We start from the raw sequence: 17,065 nt of genomic DNA on the forward strand, positions 1-17,065 counted from the left end.
TGTGCCTGCCAGACCCTCATTCACTCATGACCGAGGCAGGCAATGACCTTATGTCACTTTCATCCATGTCATGGGCTCCCACATCTTTCACAGGATTTTTCAATTCTACTTTGTAACTGATTTATGCTGTCCTGCTGGCTAGTTACAACTTCAGAACCCAGAAGATAGGTAGGGAGGCGGTGGGCATTGATCAAGAGGGGATGTTGGAGCCAGACTGGTTAGTTATATAAGCTGTGAGCCGCTTGGTCAATATGTCATGCTATGATGACTTTGCACTATTTTGCAACATGGGAACTGAGGCCTTCTAGAATGAGTACTCTACGGCATAGTTGAGGCCACCTGCAATGGGCCCGGCCAGGCACACAGTAGGTGCTTTCCATCCCCGGCAGGGAAGGAGGTGGATCTGATGCCCATCTGCCTCAAGCCAGCCCCAGGTTGAGCCACTAAAGTTATCTTTTCCCCTACCCCAGGTGAAGACTTTGTGGACATCCCAGAAAACTTCTTTGGGGTGGGTGGTGAGGAGGACATCACCATCCAGACAGTGACCTGGCCTGATGTGGAGCTGCCCCTGCCCCGAAACATTACTGAGGGTGAAGCCCGAGGCAACGTGATCCTCACTGTGAAACCCATCTTTGACCTCTCCCCCACTGCCCCGGAGCCTGAGGAGCCTTTCACATTTGTCCCGGAGCCCGAGAAGCCCTTCACTTTCGCCACCGATGTAGGGGTCACTGCTTTCCCTGAGGCCGAGAACAGGACTGGAGAGGCCACCAGGCCCTGGGGTGTTCCTGAGGAGTCCACACCTGGCCCAGCCTTTACCGCCTTCACCAGTGAGGACCATGTCGTGCAGGTGACTGCAGTCCCAGGCGCGACCGAGGTGCCCGGGCAGCCACGATTGCCGGGGGGTAAGTGCCCGCCCCTCGGGGGGCTGCATGGGGGTTGGGGGCCACATAGAAAGAAGTAAGGATCCATACCTTTAACTTAGCCTGAGACCTGGGCCAAATATTTCTTCTCTCATACTCAGTTCTCCTTGCTTATAAAACAAGGGGGTGGGCCAGACAGTGATCTCCATGCTCCTTTGCCACAAAGCATTTTCTTCAAACGAAGTCCTAGGTGGAAACCAGAGTAGACATCAAACCAGTAAAGATGCCACATGGGTCTAGGTGAAGTGGAGGAAAGAACTGGGGCTCTTTGGTCCAGGCCCCATCCCCCATCACATCAGTCACTGCCACAGGACAGAGGCCACTTGAGAACTGCTATGTGAGGTGACCCTGGGGCTTCTTACTGAGCTAACCTTCCAGGACAGGGGTCAGCAAACCAAGCTCTGACAGCCATATCGGCTTGCCACTTGTTTTGTTTTCTTTTAATTTTATTTATTTATTTATTTATTTATTCATAAGAGACACAGAGAGAGAGAGAGGCAGAGACATAGACAGAGGCAGAAGCAGACTCCCTGCAGGGAGCTCGATGCAGAACTCAATTCCAGGACCCCTGGATCACAAACTGAGCCAAAGGCAGATGCTCAACCACTGAGCCACCCAAGTGCCCCATTGCCACCTGTTTTTATATGGCCCACGAACTAAGGGTAGTTTTACAGGGTTTTTTTTTTTAAGATTTTATTTATTTATCAGAGAAATGGAGAGAGAGAATGACAGGCAGAGGGAGAAGCAGGCTCCATGCAGAGAGTCCGAGGTGGGACTGGATCCCCGGTCTCCAGGATCACACCCTGGGCTGAAGGTGGCGCTAAACTGCTAAGCCACCAGGGCTGCCCAATTTTACAATTTTATTTTATTTTTTTAAATAAATTTATTTTTTATTGTTGTTCAATTTGCCAACATATAGAATAACACCCAGTGCTCATCCCATCAAGTGTCCACCTCAGTGCCCGTCACCCAGTCACCCCCACCCCCCGCCCACCTCCCCTTCCACCACCCCTAGTTCGTTTCCCAGAGTTAGGAGTCCCTCATGTTCCGTCTCCCTTTCTGATATTCCCCACTCATTTTTTCTCCTTTCCCCTTTATTCCCTTTCACTATTTTTTATATTCCCCAAATGAATGAGACCATATAATGTTTGTCCTTCTCTGATTGACTTATTTCACTCAGCAATTTTAAATAATTGGCAAATAGGGGCTTCTGGGCATTATCCCAGAGTCCTGGGATTGAGTCCCACATCGGGCTCCCTGCAGGGAGCCTGCTTCTCCCTCTGCCTATGCCTCTGCCTCTCTCTCTGTGTGTCTCTCATGAATAAATAAATAGAATCTTTAAAAAAATAAATGAATAGTTAGCAGACGAAGTCAAAGTAAGAATAATATTTTGTGACATATAATGAAAATTACGTAAAATTCAAGAGTCAGTGTCCACAAATAAAGTTTGATTGGAACAAAGCCACACTGGCTTGTCAATGCGCTGTCTGTGGCTCATTTAGGGCTGTCACGGCAGAGTTGAATAGCTGTGACAGAAACCATTGAGCCCACCAAGGCTAAAATCTGTCCTGGCTGGCTCTTTCCAGAAAATGCTTGCCAGGCCCTGTTCTAGGATAGGGGTGTTCCAGGGATTTACTCAAGGTCTGGGGCTCAGGATGTCATGTCCCAGAGAGCCCAGCTGTTCCCCAGACTCCAATCCAAGAAAAGGAAGGACATTCTGGGGTGGCTCTCATAAGGGCCTTGGTGGTGCCCTCTTCTGGGGGAAGAGCAAGTGGACACTGCCATCCACCATCACATCCATGATGCCACCAAGTGGAATTTCAGACTGAATTGCCAAATACAATGTGTTGGGGAAGTTTTGGGGTAACACCTGTGATGGCTGGGTCCCAGGGTTAGCCCAGGACTGGAAAGAGTGCCACTGGCACCATGTGGGAAGGTGCCAATGAACAGATGAGCATCTGCTACAGGACAGGATAAGGGATTTGGGACAGTATCAGAACAGGGATATGAAGCTGTGACATAACCTGGCCAATCACCCAGGGAAGTGTCAGAAATAGAAACAAATGTGTATGTAGCCAAATACAAGAGAGGCAGAGTAAGTGGGCAGCTCAAGGAAGGGCTCTAACCCTTTGAGAACTTGGTAAATGCTACAAGGCCACATCCCAGAATGTGTCCAGGGCACACCCATTAAAACTCTGGCAGACACTCTCAGGGCAACCCCCCACCCCCACCCCCAGGGGCCCTGGGCCAGGTGGAAGAAATTCCAGTCATTGTTTGATGTATTCCTTAGCATTTTCTGTATTTTCCTAATGTTCTGTAATGAATGCACATTCTTTTTATCATGAGAAAAAATGCATTTGTTTTAAGGAGTAAAGGAACAAATGAGCAGCCTAGAAGTGAGGAGCCCAAAGAGGAGAGTTGGGGACACCCAGGGCAGAAGAGTCCTCAAAGGCTCTTTCAGGGAGATGGATTTCAGAAACAGCTTGAATAAGCAGAGGGAACCAGGTTGGTTGAGAATAGGAATGGAAGTAGGAAAGGAAGGAGGGGATGAAGGGAAGTCATTCCCTGAAGTCATTCCCAGGTCTCTCTCACTGCCCTCAAAGCCAAAGAACCATGCCCCACGGGCACCTGCATTGTGCTATCCAGTCCATGCCCTGAGCTTACCTTGTCTTTCCTTCTCTTCCTCTCCTCCCCACCCAGGGGTTGTGTTCCACTACCGCCCAGGCTCCGCCCGCTACTCACTGACCTTTGAGGAGGCTCAGCAGGCCTGCCTACGCACTGGGGCTGTCATCGCCTCTCCTGAGCAGCTCCAGGCTGCCTATGAAGCTGGCTACGAACAATGTGATGCTGGTTGGCTGCAGGACCAGACTGTCAGGTGAAGGACGAGCCACCCCCCACCCCACCCCCAACCCCTGCCAGCCCAAAGCCAACCATGAGAGGTTGGGCTTGGGGAGCCAGAACCCGTCACGCACCCAGCAGAGCAGGCACCGGCTACACTATGCAGTAATTAATGACTCCATGGCTACTCCTCTAATTACCCGCCACCCCCCCCCCCCCCCCCCCCCCCCCCCCCCGCCCAGAACCAAGCATATTCTGAGCTAGTAGGGAAGGGCTCCAGGTGACATTAAGTCCTTGGTCATTTACCCCCAAGAGACAGAGAGGGAGAATCTCAAAGGCCCCTGCCCTCATCCCCTCCAGCTTGACCCAGTGCCCTTTCATATAAAGAGCTCTCTTCTGAAGCCAAGAATCCCCTAGGGGCTTCCAGACCCTTCCCCCAGCCACATAGGTCGCTTATTGCATGAGAACCTCCCTTCCGGTGTGAATCCCACCAGACAACTGAAGATACACCTTGCTTGAGCCTCCGAGAGACCTGCCAGCCTCTGCCTGGGCCCTGTGTCCCCCAACCCCTGGAATAGGCCTTCATGTGTCCCTCCTGTCCTCCATTGCAGATACCCCATTGTGAGCCCACGGACCCCGTGTGTGGGTGACAAGGACAGCAGCCCAGGGGTCAGGACCTATGGTGTGCGGCCACCATCAGAAACCTACGATGTCTACTGCTATGTGGACAAGCTTGAGGGTATGGGCCACATTCTCGAATTTTGGGGGAGATACAAAAAGGAGGGGGAATTACCATCTACCCAGTTCTGTTCCTGTTTGAGAAAGGCCGGCCTAGGCCCTGTCTCAGATCAAGCTCCTTTTCTTCCTCCTGCATGGTTCCTGTGGGTTCCCCCAGCACTGCAAGCAAGCATCGGTTCCTTAAAAAACCAATGAGTTCTGCTGATAAATGAGTCTTTACTTACTACAAATAAATGCTACATACGCCATCTGCCTCATGGAGAGTCCTGATGGCCAGGAACAAATCAAAGGCTCTGAGAAGTCCTGCAGTAGAAAGCCTCTTTAACGCTGTTTAACCTTAACCACAGGCCTTTTATTTTGTTTCATCTCATTTCTTTTAATTTCAATTATAGTCACCAAATTACTATCCTGGTGAACCAAATTTTGGAAATGCTGGTGTTCTGGAAAGATTTCAGTATACCCACTCACTTGTTTTGGGACCTGGAGCAAGTTACCTAACCATTCTGGGCCTTAGTATCCTCATCTATAAAATATGAGCTGATTGTGTGCATATCAGAGACTCTTGTGAACATTAAATGAGATACATATGAGAAGTTTCTGGTACAAACAGGTATTCAGTAAATGTGAACTTCCTTCCCCCAAATCAGTCAGGCACCTGGGAACCATTCTGGATGTGGGGATCCAAACCACAGGAGTGGCTACAGGACCCACTCTCCCCTCGATAAGCTCCCAGGGGTGGGGATGGGGGACTGCAGGCCCGCAGCATATAGATGCTCTGTGCTTCAGTGCTGTGGTATAGGGGAGCACGGGGGGGCGGGAGGGTTAGAGGGAGGGTGCCGACAATCTGCCAACCAGACAATCTAGAGAAGAGGGAAGGAGGGAAGGTTGCTTCCACGTAGAGTGACCAACTGGTCTCAATTCAGTTGTCCTGCACCCCACCCCCTGCCCCTGGTGCGCAGAGGCTGCTTTGGCTGTAGGCAAGAGGGTCACACCTACCACCTGCTTCTGCCCCCAGGGGAGGTGTTCTTCATCACACGCCTGGAGCAGTTCACCTTCCAGGAAGCCCTGGCATTCTGCGAATCTCATAACGCCACCCTGGCCTCCACGGGCCAGCTCTATGCTGCCTGGAGCCAAGGCCTGGACAAGTGCTATGCCGGCTGGCTATCAGATGGCAGCCTCCGTTACCCCATTGTGACCCCGAGGCCCTCCTGCGGTGGAGACAAGCCAGGCGTGAGAACTGTCTACCTCTACCCCAACCAGACAGGCCTCCCAGACCCGCTGTCCCGGCACCATGCCTTCTGCTTCCGAGGTATGTGTTCTCCCCTCTCCTCCAGCCTCCCTTCAGGCTGGGGCATGTCTCCTCTGGGTTCACCCTTTCTGGCTCCTGTCCACTATCCCCATCTATCAGAACAAGGAGGAAAAAGTCAGCCCCTCTGGGGCAGGGGCAGCTTTGGAGCTAGCATGACCTTAGCCATTGACCCCAAAGCAAGTGCATCCTTCTAAAGGTTCCCAGAGACAAGCAGAGAGAAATGAGTGAGAACTGGGGCTCTCAAATCAGGCAGACCTGAATTTTAATTATAGTTCTGCTGCTTAGTAGCTGTATAACCCAGGACAAGTTACTTAACCTCTCTGTTCCTCTGCTTCATCTATAAAATAGTGATATAATAATTTCTACCTCAAAGAGTTGCTCTGCAGATCAACTGGGGTAACATACAAAACACTTGGCATTGTGCCTGGGACATAGTAAATTCTCGGTAATGTTAGCCTTAATATTAAACATAACACACACACACACAAAAAATAAAAATAAAAATAACACACACACACATACATATATACTGTTTTCATGTGTACACCCTTGCCAAATTTTCTCCTGCTTGTAAATATGTTTGTGGTGAGTTGAGTCAAAGTATTCTATGACTCTTTGCTAAGCACCAGAAATTCAGGTTTTTAATTGACCCACGCTGAGGACCTTGTCACATCAGTCAATCCTCATTACCTGTCAGAGTTCTGAGAGTGATGTCATCAAACAGACCAGGGGGTGTGGCTAGGGCATAGCCAAGGCCGTGCTGGGCTCTGACCAGATGAGATCCTTAGGTCTTCATCTGCTGGAATATAGATTGTAGTCACGGCTTGTGCCATGTTTTATATATGATACATCAAAACTGAGTGTCTTTCTAACTTCCTGCAAATGTATAGTTATTTCAAAACAAAGTTAACAAAAAATAAAACCTGAGCTGTCCCCAGCTTCTCAGACTTCCAGGGTCACCTTTTAAAACCCAATTCAAAGGAAGCTCAGCCCCACTCCGCCAGCCTCAAGAAAGCCAAACCCCTCCCAGAGGATGTGTTGAGGCTCCTGGCCAGTATCACTCTCCCTGCTCTGGACAGCAGAAGCCAAACCAGTTAGCCTCCCAGTACATTCTTAGCCATGCACTCTCACTATCCCCCGACCCTCAGAGCCCACCTGCTGGTTTTCCCCTAAATCCAGTTACCCACCTTCAATAAATCCTGCCTTCACCCTCCAGTGCCAGGATGACTTCATGGATTTTAAATAGCAGCCTCCTATATTTGACCCAGACACGCTTGGTACATAATTTCTGTCCCCAAGAAAAGCAGCATCATGCCATAGTTGAGAGCAGAGTCTGGCACCAGATGCTTGCGTTTGGAGACTAGATCTGCCACTATAAGCCACTGACCCTGGGCAAGTCATTTAACTCTGTGCCTTAGTTTTCCTATCTGCAAATGAAATCATAGTATCTGTGTCATAAGGTTGTTATGGGATAAAATGATTTAATTTACATAACACCTTTAAACAATGCCTGACATATGTAATACATTCTGCAGAAGGAAGATCCGGGACCACCCTGAAATAATGTGTGTGTGCTGATGGCGTGTGCATATCAGTATTGTGCAAGTGAGGCAATCAACCCTCATTGAGGAAGATGAGAGCCATCTCACTAAGCTTGGAAGGGGCAGGGGTTGAGGTCCAGCAAGGTTTTTGCACCAGTCTGATACCCCTCAAAATCCCCTAGTCCCCCTGCAGAAGGGCCTGGGATGGGTCACTGGCAGGAAGGAATGCTCACAGCCTACCTCTTTTTAGGTGTCTCAGCAGTACCCTCTCCAGGAGAAGAGGAAGGTGGCACACCCACCCCCTCTGTAGTGGAGGACTGGATCGCTACCCAGGTGGGGCCTGGTGTGGCTGCTGTCCCCATGGGGGAGGAGACAACTGCAATCCTGGACTTCACCATTGAGCCTGAAAACCAGACGGAATGGGAACCAGCCTACAGCCCAGCGGGCACTTCCCCACTGCCAGGTCTGTGCAGCTAGGTCTCTGGGGCATGTCCTGAAGTCTGTCCTATCTGCCTAGGGTATGCCACAAGGGAGCTCTGTCTTGCCAGCCCTGACACTAGCTGGATGTGCTGCCGTGGACAGTGTCAGCCACCTCAACTGGCCTCTAGGACAACCGCCAAGTGAAAGAAGGACACCTTTGTTCACAAAACACATCTCTCTCTCTCTCTCTCCCTCTCTCTCTCTGCACTCCCCAACTCACTGTACCCATCTTTTTCTTTCTCTCATTTCACACTGCAGTGCCCATCACTGAGCCAATCAGAGGGCTCTCATTCTATCTTCCTACATTTACACCGTTACCCTCTAACCTTTTAAAATCTCTCTTTAGGAAGATCTTCAATAGAGGGGAAAGGGGAAAGGGGTAGTTGGAAGTATGACCTGTCTCCTTGCTTCACTCCTCCTTCTATGTCCTCTTTTGGGCCAGGCATCCCCAACCAGCTCTTCCAGCCCCATCTATCCTGTGCAATGGGACATGATGGGATGAAAGCTTCAGTCCCCTAGCCTTGTCAGAAAAAGTGTTTAGTGGTTATATGGTTTGGGACATGCTGGCTTACAGAAAGATTAACAGGTTTCTTCACTACAGACCTTCTCAGTGCCTTTAATACGCTAATATGTGCTGTAATGCAGAGGGGCTGATGTATTCAAAGTGTTCCAAATGAATCTGACCAAAGGCTTTTTTCTTCCCCATGGAACATTCATATATGGCCCAGTTTGGGTAAGGCTGAATTAAAGCAATGCACAATAATGTGTGTGTGCTTACTAGAAAGCTCACCCAGGGGCATGTTCATTTGAAGAAATGGTATACCAGAGCTTTCCACTACTTTATCTAGTTGCTCATTCAGTGCACTGTTCCCAAGCAATTCAGCCACCCTGGGCACTCCTCTGGGTGCCGGAAATGCAAAGCCCACCGTCTCTCCATGCCAGAAGGTGAGGTGGGATTTGACCCAGAGACCTAGCCCAGCAGCCACACCTGCCTGTGACCTTCCTCACCCTCAGCAAGACAAGCACAACCGAGTCCTGTTTGCTTGAGTTTGTGGCTTGGCACAGGATCCTGGCAACAACTAGTAGGAGTTTCCATGGGAAGGGGCTCTAACGGGCCCATAGAAATATTTTCCATGCTTCAGTTCCCTATCACCCTTGGCCATATCAGGAACCATCTGTACTGTTGTTAATTCTATGTCTCTTTCTTTAAATTGACTTGCTTTTAAAAAGAAACCTAAATGTATTTAAAAGAGAAATGTTAGATCATGATTGTAAGTGGCCATCCCAGAGTGTTTCTGGTATTATATATATATATATATATATATATATATACCAGATATATATATATCTCCACCTATATATATATATATATATATATATCTGGTATATATATATATATATACCAGATATATATATATCTCCACCTAAAATCCTCTTGTCTGCCACCACTGCTCTCCTGAACCCCCCACCCACTTCCAGTATTTACCTTTAAGCCAGAATAGGCTGTGAGCCTGCCCAGTGGACTAGCACCTGCTTGTCTCAGGTTCTCTACCTGAGAAATAAGCCCCAAAGAACATGCAAGGTCCAATCCCAGCTAGGTGGGGTTATTTTTTTTTAAGATTTATTCATTTACTTGAGAGAGAGAATGTGTGGGAAGTGGGGGAGGGGCAAAGGGAGAGAGAATTTTAAACAGACTCTGAGCATGGATCCCAACGTGGGGCTCAATCTTATGACCCTAAGATCATGGCCTGAGCTGAAACCGAGAGTCAGACTGAGCCACCCAGGCACCTCAGCCAGCAAGGTTATTTTTAAATGCCAAAGGAACAAGATGGAAAGAAAATAGTGCAACTGTGATTATTTAGAATGATGAGACTTTTTCCCTCTGTTTTCCAAATCCTCTGTAACAACACTCTCAGAATTGAAAAAGTTCATATATTTTTCCAAACAGCACTACCTGGCCTCCCCTGCCTCAGAGGGATGGCTTTGGATGAATGATTCTCAAAGTCAGGAGGGGCCTCAGCATTGTCAGGGTTCCAGGATGGGGGAAGTAGGAAAGGGACTTCGTAAAAGACAACATGCTGGGGGTACCTGAGTGGCTTAGTTGGTTGAGCATCTGACTCTTGATTTTAGCTCAGGTCATGACCTCGGGGTCCTATAATCAAGCCCTGCATCCAGCTCCCCACTCAAGAGGGGGTCTGCTTGTCTCCCTCTCTCTGCCCCTCTCTCTGCTTGTACATGTGCATTTCTCTCTCTCTCTCTCTCTCTCTCTCTCTCTCATAAATAAACCTTTAAAAAAATTTAAAAAACAAAAGACAACATGCTGCCCCTACCCCAGTGGAACTAGGATGGGGTCTGAGAATTTGCTTTATCTGTCAAGCTCCCAGGTAATGCTGGTGTTGCTGGTAATTCTGATGTTGCCAGTCCAGGGACCACACTTTGAAAATCATGGGTTTAGACAAATGAGATGATCATGTGGAGGTACTTGAGAGGTGATCTTGAATACTTTACATGGGAACCAGACTGCTACTTGCTACTTGCATGGGTTGTGTGGATGGTGCCCCCTGGAGTCTCAAAGAGCACAGTTTCCTGGTCCCCTCCCTCCTTCCTTCCCCAGACACTGTGCAGGGTTCCAGCAGAAAATATCCGAGCATACCTCTGAAGAAAAGTTTTACCGTAGAAGGAATGAGTGAGCTTAAAAGAGAGCAGAGTTACTAAAGACACATCTCATCTTCTTCCTTTCTTCCAGGGATCCCTCCAACATGGCCTCCCACCAGCACAGCAACAGAGGAGAGCACAGAAGGCCCTTCAGGAACGGAAGTGCCCTCAGTCTTAGAGGAGCCATCCCCCTCAGAGGAGCCATTCCCCTGGGAGGAGTTGTCCACACTTTCACCCCCAGGGCCCAGTGGGACTGAGCTGCCAGGCTCTGGGGAGGCATCTGGGGTACCTGAAGTCAGTGGTGACTTCACAGGCAGTGGAGAAGTTTCGGGACATCCAGACTCCAGTGGGCAACTCTCAGGGGAAAGTGCAAGTGGACTGCCCTCTGAAGATCTTGACTCCAGTGGGCTCACCTCTGCTGTGGGAAGTGGACTGGCCTCAGGGTATGAAGATAGAATTACATTGTCCAGCATTCCTAAAGTAGAAGGTGAGGGCCTAGAGACCTCTGCCTCTGGAGTCGAGGACCTCAGTGGGCTGCCTTCTGGAAGAGAAGGTCTAGAGACTTCTACCTCTGGAGTTGGGGATCTCAGTGGGTTGCCTTCTGGAGAAGGTCTAGAAGTCTCTGCCTCTGGAGTTGAGGACCTCAGTGGATTGCCTTCTGGAGAGGGTCCAGAAACATCTGCCTCTGGAGTTGGGGACCTCAGCAGGCTGCCTTCTGGAGAAGGTCCAGAGGTCTCTGCCTCTGGAGTAGGAGACCTCAGTGGATTTCCTTCTGGAAGAGAAGGTCTAGAGACCTCTACCTCTGGTGTAGAGGACCTCAGTGGATTGCCTTCTGGAGAAGGTCCAGAAGCCTCCACCTCTGGAGTTGAGGATCTCAGCAGGCTGCCTTCTGGAGAAGGTCCAGAAGTCTCTGCCTCTGGAGTTGAGGACCTCAGTGGATTACCTTCTGGAGAGGGTCTAGAAGCTTCTGCCTCCGGAGTTGGGGACCTCAGTGGGTTGCCTTCTGGAGAAGGTCCAGAAGCCTCTGCCTCTGGAGTAGGAGACCTCAGTGGACTTCCTTCTGGAAGAGAAGGTCTAGAGACCTCTACCTCTGGTGTAGAGGACCTCAGTGGATTGCCTTCTGGAGAAGGTCCAGAAGCCTCCACCTCTGGAGTTGGGGATCTCAGCAGGCTGCCTTCTGGAGAAGGTCCAGAAGTCTCTGCCTCTGGAGTAGAGGACCTCAGTGGATTATCTTCTGGAGAGGGTCCAGAAGCTTCTGCCTCTGGAGTTGGGGACCTTAGTGGGTTGCCTTCTGGAAGAGAAGGTCTAGAGACCTCTGCCTCTGGTGTAGGGGACCTCAGTGGGTTGTCTTCCGGAGAAGGTCAGGAAGCCTCTGCCTCTGGAGTAGAAGACCTCAGCAGATTGCCTTCTGGAGAAGGTCCAGAAGCCTCTGCCTCTGGAGTAGGGGAGCTCAGCGGGTTGCCTTCTGGAAGAGAAGGTCTAGAGACCTCTGCCTCTGGTGTAGGGGATCTCAGTGGGTTGCCTTCTGGAGAAGGTCCAGAAGCCTTTGCCTCTGGAGTAGAGGACCTCAGCATATTACCTTCTGGAGAAGGTCCAGAAGCCTCTGCCTCTGGAGTAGGGGACCTCAGCGGGTTGTCTTCTGGGAGAGAAGGTCTAGAGACCTCTACCTCTGGAGTAGGGGACCTCAGCGGGTTGCCTTCTGGGAGAGAAGGTCTAGAGACCTCTACCTCTGGTGTAGGGGACCTCAGCGGGTTGCCTTCTGGAGAAGGTCCGGAAGCCTCTGCCTCTGGTATAGGGGACATCAGTGGGCTGCCTTCTGGAAGAGAAGGTCTAGAGACCTCTTCCTCTGGAGTAGAGGATCATCCAGAGACTTCTGCCTCTGGAGTAGAGGACCTCAGTGGATTGCCTTCTGGAGTAGAGGGTCATCCAGAGACTTCTGCTTCTGGAGTAGAGGATCTCAGTGAACTTTCTTCTGGAGGAGAGGGTCTAGAGACCTCTGCTTCTGGAGCTGAGGATCTCAGTGGGTTGCCCTCTGGAAAAGAAGACTTGATTGGGTCAGCTTCTGGAGCCTTGGACTTTGGCAGAATACCTTCTGGAACTCTGGGAAGTGGGCAAGCTCCAGAAGCAAGTAGCCTCCCCTCTGGATTTAGTGGTGAGTATTCAGGGGTGGACTTTGGGAGTGGCCCATCCTCTGGCCTACCTGACTTTAGTGGACTTCCTTCTGGATTCCCAACTATCTCCCTCGTGGATACCACATTGGTGGAAGTGATCACAACCACCTCTGCAAGTGAACTGGAAGGGAGGGGAACTATTGGTATCAGTGGTGCTGGAGAAACATCTGGGCTGCCCGTCAGCGAGCTGGACATTAGTGGGGCAGTTAGTGGACTCCCTTCAGGAGCTGAACTCAGTGGCCAAGCATCTGGGTCTCCTGATATGAGTGGGGAAACATCTGGGTTCTTTGGTGTCAGTGGACAGCCATCAGGGTTTCCTGACATCAGTGGGGGAACATCTGGGCTTTTTGAGGTCAGTGGGCAGCCATCAGGGTTTTCTGGGGAAACATCTGGAGTGACTGAGCTTAGTGGACTGTACTCTGGACAACCAGATGTCAGTGGAGAAGCCTCTGGAGTTCCTTCTGGCAGTGGTCAACCATTTGGCATAACTGACCTGAGTGGAGAAACATCTGGGGTCCCTGATATCAGCGGGCAGCCATCGGGGTTGCCAGAGTTCAGTGGGACAACCTCTGGAATCCCTGACCTGGTTTCTAGTACCATGAGTGGCAGTGGTGAATCTTCTGGCATTACGTTTGTGGACACCAGTTTCGTCGAAGTGACCCCAACTACATTTAAAGAAGAAGAAGGTTTAGGGTCTGTGGAACTCAGTGGACTCCCTTCAGGGGAGGTGGATCTCTCAGGCGCATCTGGGACAATGGATGTCAGTGGACAATCTTCTGGAGCAACTGACTCCAGTGGGTTGACATCCCAGCTTCCAGAATTCAGTGGCCTGCCAAGTGGAGCTGCTGAGGTCAGTGGAGAATCCTCTGGAGCAGAGATTGGGAGCAGCCTGCCCTCGGGAACCTATGAGGGTAGTGGACTTCCATCCAGCTTCCCCACTGTATCTCTTGTAGACAGAACTTTGGTGGAATCTATAACCCAGGCTCCGACAGCCCAAGAAGCAGGAGAAGGGCCTTCAGGCATTTTGGAACTCAGTGGTGCCCATTCTGGAGCACCAGACGTGTCTGGAGACCATTCAGGATCTTTGGACCTAAGTGGGATGCAGTCCGGGCTGGTGGAGCCCAGTGGAGAGCCATCAAGTACTCCATATTTTAGTGGGGACTTTTCTGGCACCATGGATGTCACTGGAGAACCCTCTACAGCCATGAGCGCCAGTGGGGAAGCCTCAGGACTTTTAGAAGTGACTTTAATCACTTCCGAGTTCGTGGAGGGTGTCACTGAACCAACTGTTTCCCAGGAACTTGCCCAAAGACCCCCTGTGACACACACCCCTCAGCTTTTTGAGTCCAGTGGAGAAGCCTCTGCATCCGGGGAAATTAGTGGAGCTACACCAGGGTTCCCCGGGTCTGGGCTGGAAGCGTCATCAGTCCCAGAATCCAGCAGCAAGACATCTGACTTTCCTGAGCGTGCGGTGGGGGTGTCTGCTGCCCCTGAGGCCAGTGGAGGAGTTTCTGGTGCCCCTGATGTAAGCGAAGCCACCTCCACCTTCCCTGAAGCCGATGTGGAGGGAGCCTCAGGCTTGGGAGTGAGTGGTGGCACCTCAGCCTTTCCTGAAGGCCCCAGGGAGGGCTCGGCCACCCCAGAAGTCCAGGAGGAGCCAACCACATCCTATGATGTGGGCCGAGAGGCGTTGGGCTGGCCTTCAGCCATTCCAACAGCATCTGGAGACAGGATTGAAGTCAGTGGAGACCTGTCTGGTCACACGTCGGGGCTGGATGTTGTCATCAGCACTAGCGTCCCAGAGTCTGAGTGGATCCAGCAGACCCAGCGCCCTGCAGAGGCGCGTTTAGAAATCGAGGCCTCGAGCCCCTTGCACTCAGGAGAGGAAACCCAAACAGCCGAAACAGCCACCTCCCCTACAGATGATGCTTCCATCCCAACTTCTCCATCAGGGACAGACGAGTCAGCACCAGCCATTCCAGGTACTGTCAGGATTTCTTTCCTTTAAATGTGTTCGGGGCATTCAGGCTATAGTGCAGTGGGAGGCAGTGTAAATTCAAGCTCCACCGCAGACCAGCTGTGCAGCCTCAGGGCAAGTGTCTTAACCTCTCTGAGCCTCATCGGTAAGATGGGAATAGTAGCAGGGACCTGTTTATATTAAACAGGATATAAATATATGTGGAACAAGCACTTAGTATCACACCTTACACACAGCACACACTTAGAGATAAGTGATTACTATTGTTACAGTGGACTAACATCACAAAAGCATTTATATGTGAATCCAAGTATCTGTACTTGGTGCAGGGAGAGAGAAGGATGATTATTTAGATGGTGCTAGAAATTCTACTCACACTCCTTTCCCGTGGAGTGAGTGTGAGATGAGAGAATGAACCTAGTGACCTCTATGCCAAACATTGACTTCATGTAGGGTTAAGACCCTGCACAATTTAAGGAACTCTGAAGGATTATTTGGGGGTCCTGACTTTAGCCTTCACCCCCACCTTGGCACAGGTGACTGCTCTGCACCATAGAGCCTGTCTCACCAGGCACAGGAAGCTGATGATTGTCCTCTGTTTTTTACCTTGGGATCCCTTGTACCTCCCTCTAGGCCAAGAAACCTTTCCCAGTCTAGAGAGCCTCCCCCGACACCAGTGAGATGCTAGGACCAGGTGTTCAAGAGGAATAGAGTCCCTAGAAACATGCTCACCCAGAGCCAGCCTCGTAGGCTTCATGGGCCTTATACCCCAAGCTCGAGGTCTGTGTTCTTGATGCTCATCGTCCCCCTGGGAGCTGCAGCCCTCACTAGGTCCTTTGCCAAGGAGCCATGCGGGACCTGCCAGCAGATAAAGGGACACATCATAGGTCTGTGCCCCCCTGGCCACACTGGCCAGGACTGCAATGTAGGTAAGCCCCTCATTGGCCATGGGGGGACAGGCAGGGGAAGGAGGGGCACAGGACTTTTATCCTCAGAATGGGCCACAAGAAGGAGGAGGTGACCAAAGGCAGATGAGGCCCAGGCTTCTCAGACGGAGAAGGAGTGATGCATCAGTGTAGAAGCCACAGGACAATCATGGCACATCTCTCTAGAGAGTCTATTCTACATGGCACTTTAGAAGAACAAAGTTCAAGTAATTAAACTGAGAAATAGTTCATTTTGTGTTAAGTCAATGGTCATTCTATGAGTCAAATGCCAAATATGCTTGAATTTCCTTTGAAATTCAAAACTTGTGAATTTCAAGAAGTGGGGGAGCTAGGACGTAAATGAGGTAGAGCGGGTGGTACCTACCTCACAGGCCCTGGGAGGGTAACTCCGAGGGGGGCTGGTCTTGCATCTGCAGAGCCTCTCCAGGAAAGCCCCCTCCCTGCTTGGACCTGGGTGAGATTTGGGTCCCCTTCTTGCCCTGGAGGAAATGACAGGCAGTGGCTGCCACCCGCAGCTCCAGGATTCACGGCTGCGGGTCAGCTGTGACTTTGAAGTGCCCTGCCCCTTGGCACCCACCACTCTGGGGTCTCTGTCCTTAGCCATGGGTCAAACAGCTTGTGGGGTAGGTGAGGAGTCTGGGAAGTCCTCTAATTGGAGGTGGCCCCCAGAATGAGAGATGATGAGGATCTACCTGTGTTCCCTGAACACTTTGAGGCCTGTGGCCATGAGGACATTTCATCTCATCAGATCACCACCCTTAAGAGAACTGATGCCCTGTTACCTCCAAGCTCATATGCTTGGGGGCAGCTCTCTGCACTGCCCCCACACCCTCACCCCAGCCTCTGTCCCAGAATCGTTCATAAAAGGGCTTCATTCCTATGACACAGGCAGAATCAGAGCCACGAATCCTGGGGGAAGGCAGATGCCACCAGACAAATAGGGCCAGGCAGCTATCTTCCAAAAGCCATTACATCATATACAAAGAAAGATTTTGTGTTTGTATATATTAACATATATGCAAATTAATATATATGTAAATAATATATGCAAATATATGTGAGCAAAATAATACATGCTTATATCATATAAATATGCTGTACACTTGGCACTTACACAGGAAATGCTCCATGTAAACAGGCAGTGGGGGTGACTGTGATTCACTCTTTTCCTCCACTGGGGTCAGCGTCTGACCTTATGTATGCTTTCCAGCAAGTGAGGCTCCGAGTCCTCAGTCAGCAGGGGGAATGGCTCTGCTGTTTCTTCCCAGACAGCTCTGTGGGTAGCTTGGCAGTTATCCCCATCTGAAACTGTGGCACAGAAAAGTTGAGGGATTTGCCTAGCTCCTGACGCCTCTGGAGTCAAATCCAGAACTGGGGTCTTCATTCACTTGTTCAACACGCTCAACTAAATCAGAAGCTCCCTCTTGAACATATTCTCAGGTGTTGGTCTTAACGCAGGAGGTGAACTTCAGGGCAACCAGAACAGAG

The 17,065-nt window shown here is 50.5% G+C and overlaps 1 protein-coding gene across 3 annotated transcripts in view; it reads left to right on the plus strand.

Moving 5' to 3' along the window:
* Nucleotides 1-17,065, plus strand: part of ACAN (aggrecan) — a 62,279-nt gene that overhangs the window by 33,364 nt on the left and 11,850 nt on the right. For all 3 annotated transcript variants that reach the window (XM_072737296.1, XM_072737297.1, XM_072737298.1), the window contains exons 7-12: nucleotides 471-902; nucleotides 3,621-3,795; nucleotides 4,370-4,497; nucleotides 5,512-5,805; nucleotides 7,597-7,809; nucleotides 10,573-14,634. In XM_072737296.1, the coding sequence (XP_072593397.1) occupies nucleotides 471-902; nucleotides 3,621-3,795; nucleotides 4,370-4,497; nucleotides 5,512-5,805; nucleotides 7,597-7,809; nucleotides 10,573-14,634 (5,304 nt within the window). The remainder of the gene's footprint in view (nucleotides 1-470; nucleotides 903-3,620; nucleotides 3,796-4,369; nucleotides 4,498-5,511; nucleotides 5,806-7,596; nucleotides 7,810-10,572; nucleotides 14,635-17,065) is intronic.

The sequence above is a fragment of the Vulpes vulpes genome, chromosome 14 (genome assembly GCF_048418805.1).
Source record: "Vulpes vulpes isolate BD-2025 chromosome 14, VulVul3, whole genome shotgun sequence".
NCBI classification, from domain to species: Eukaryota; Metazoa; Chordata; class Mammalia; order Carnivora; family Canidae; genus Vulpes; species Vulpes vulpes.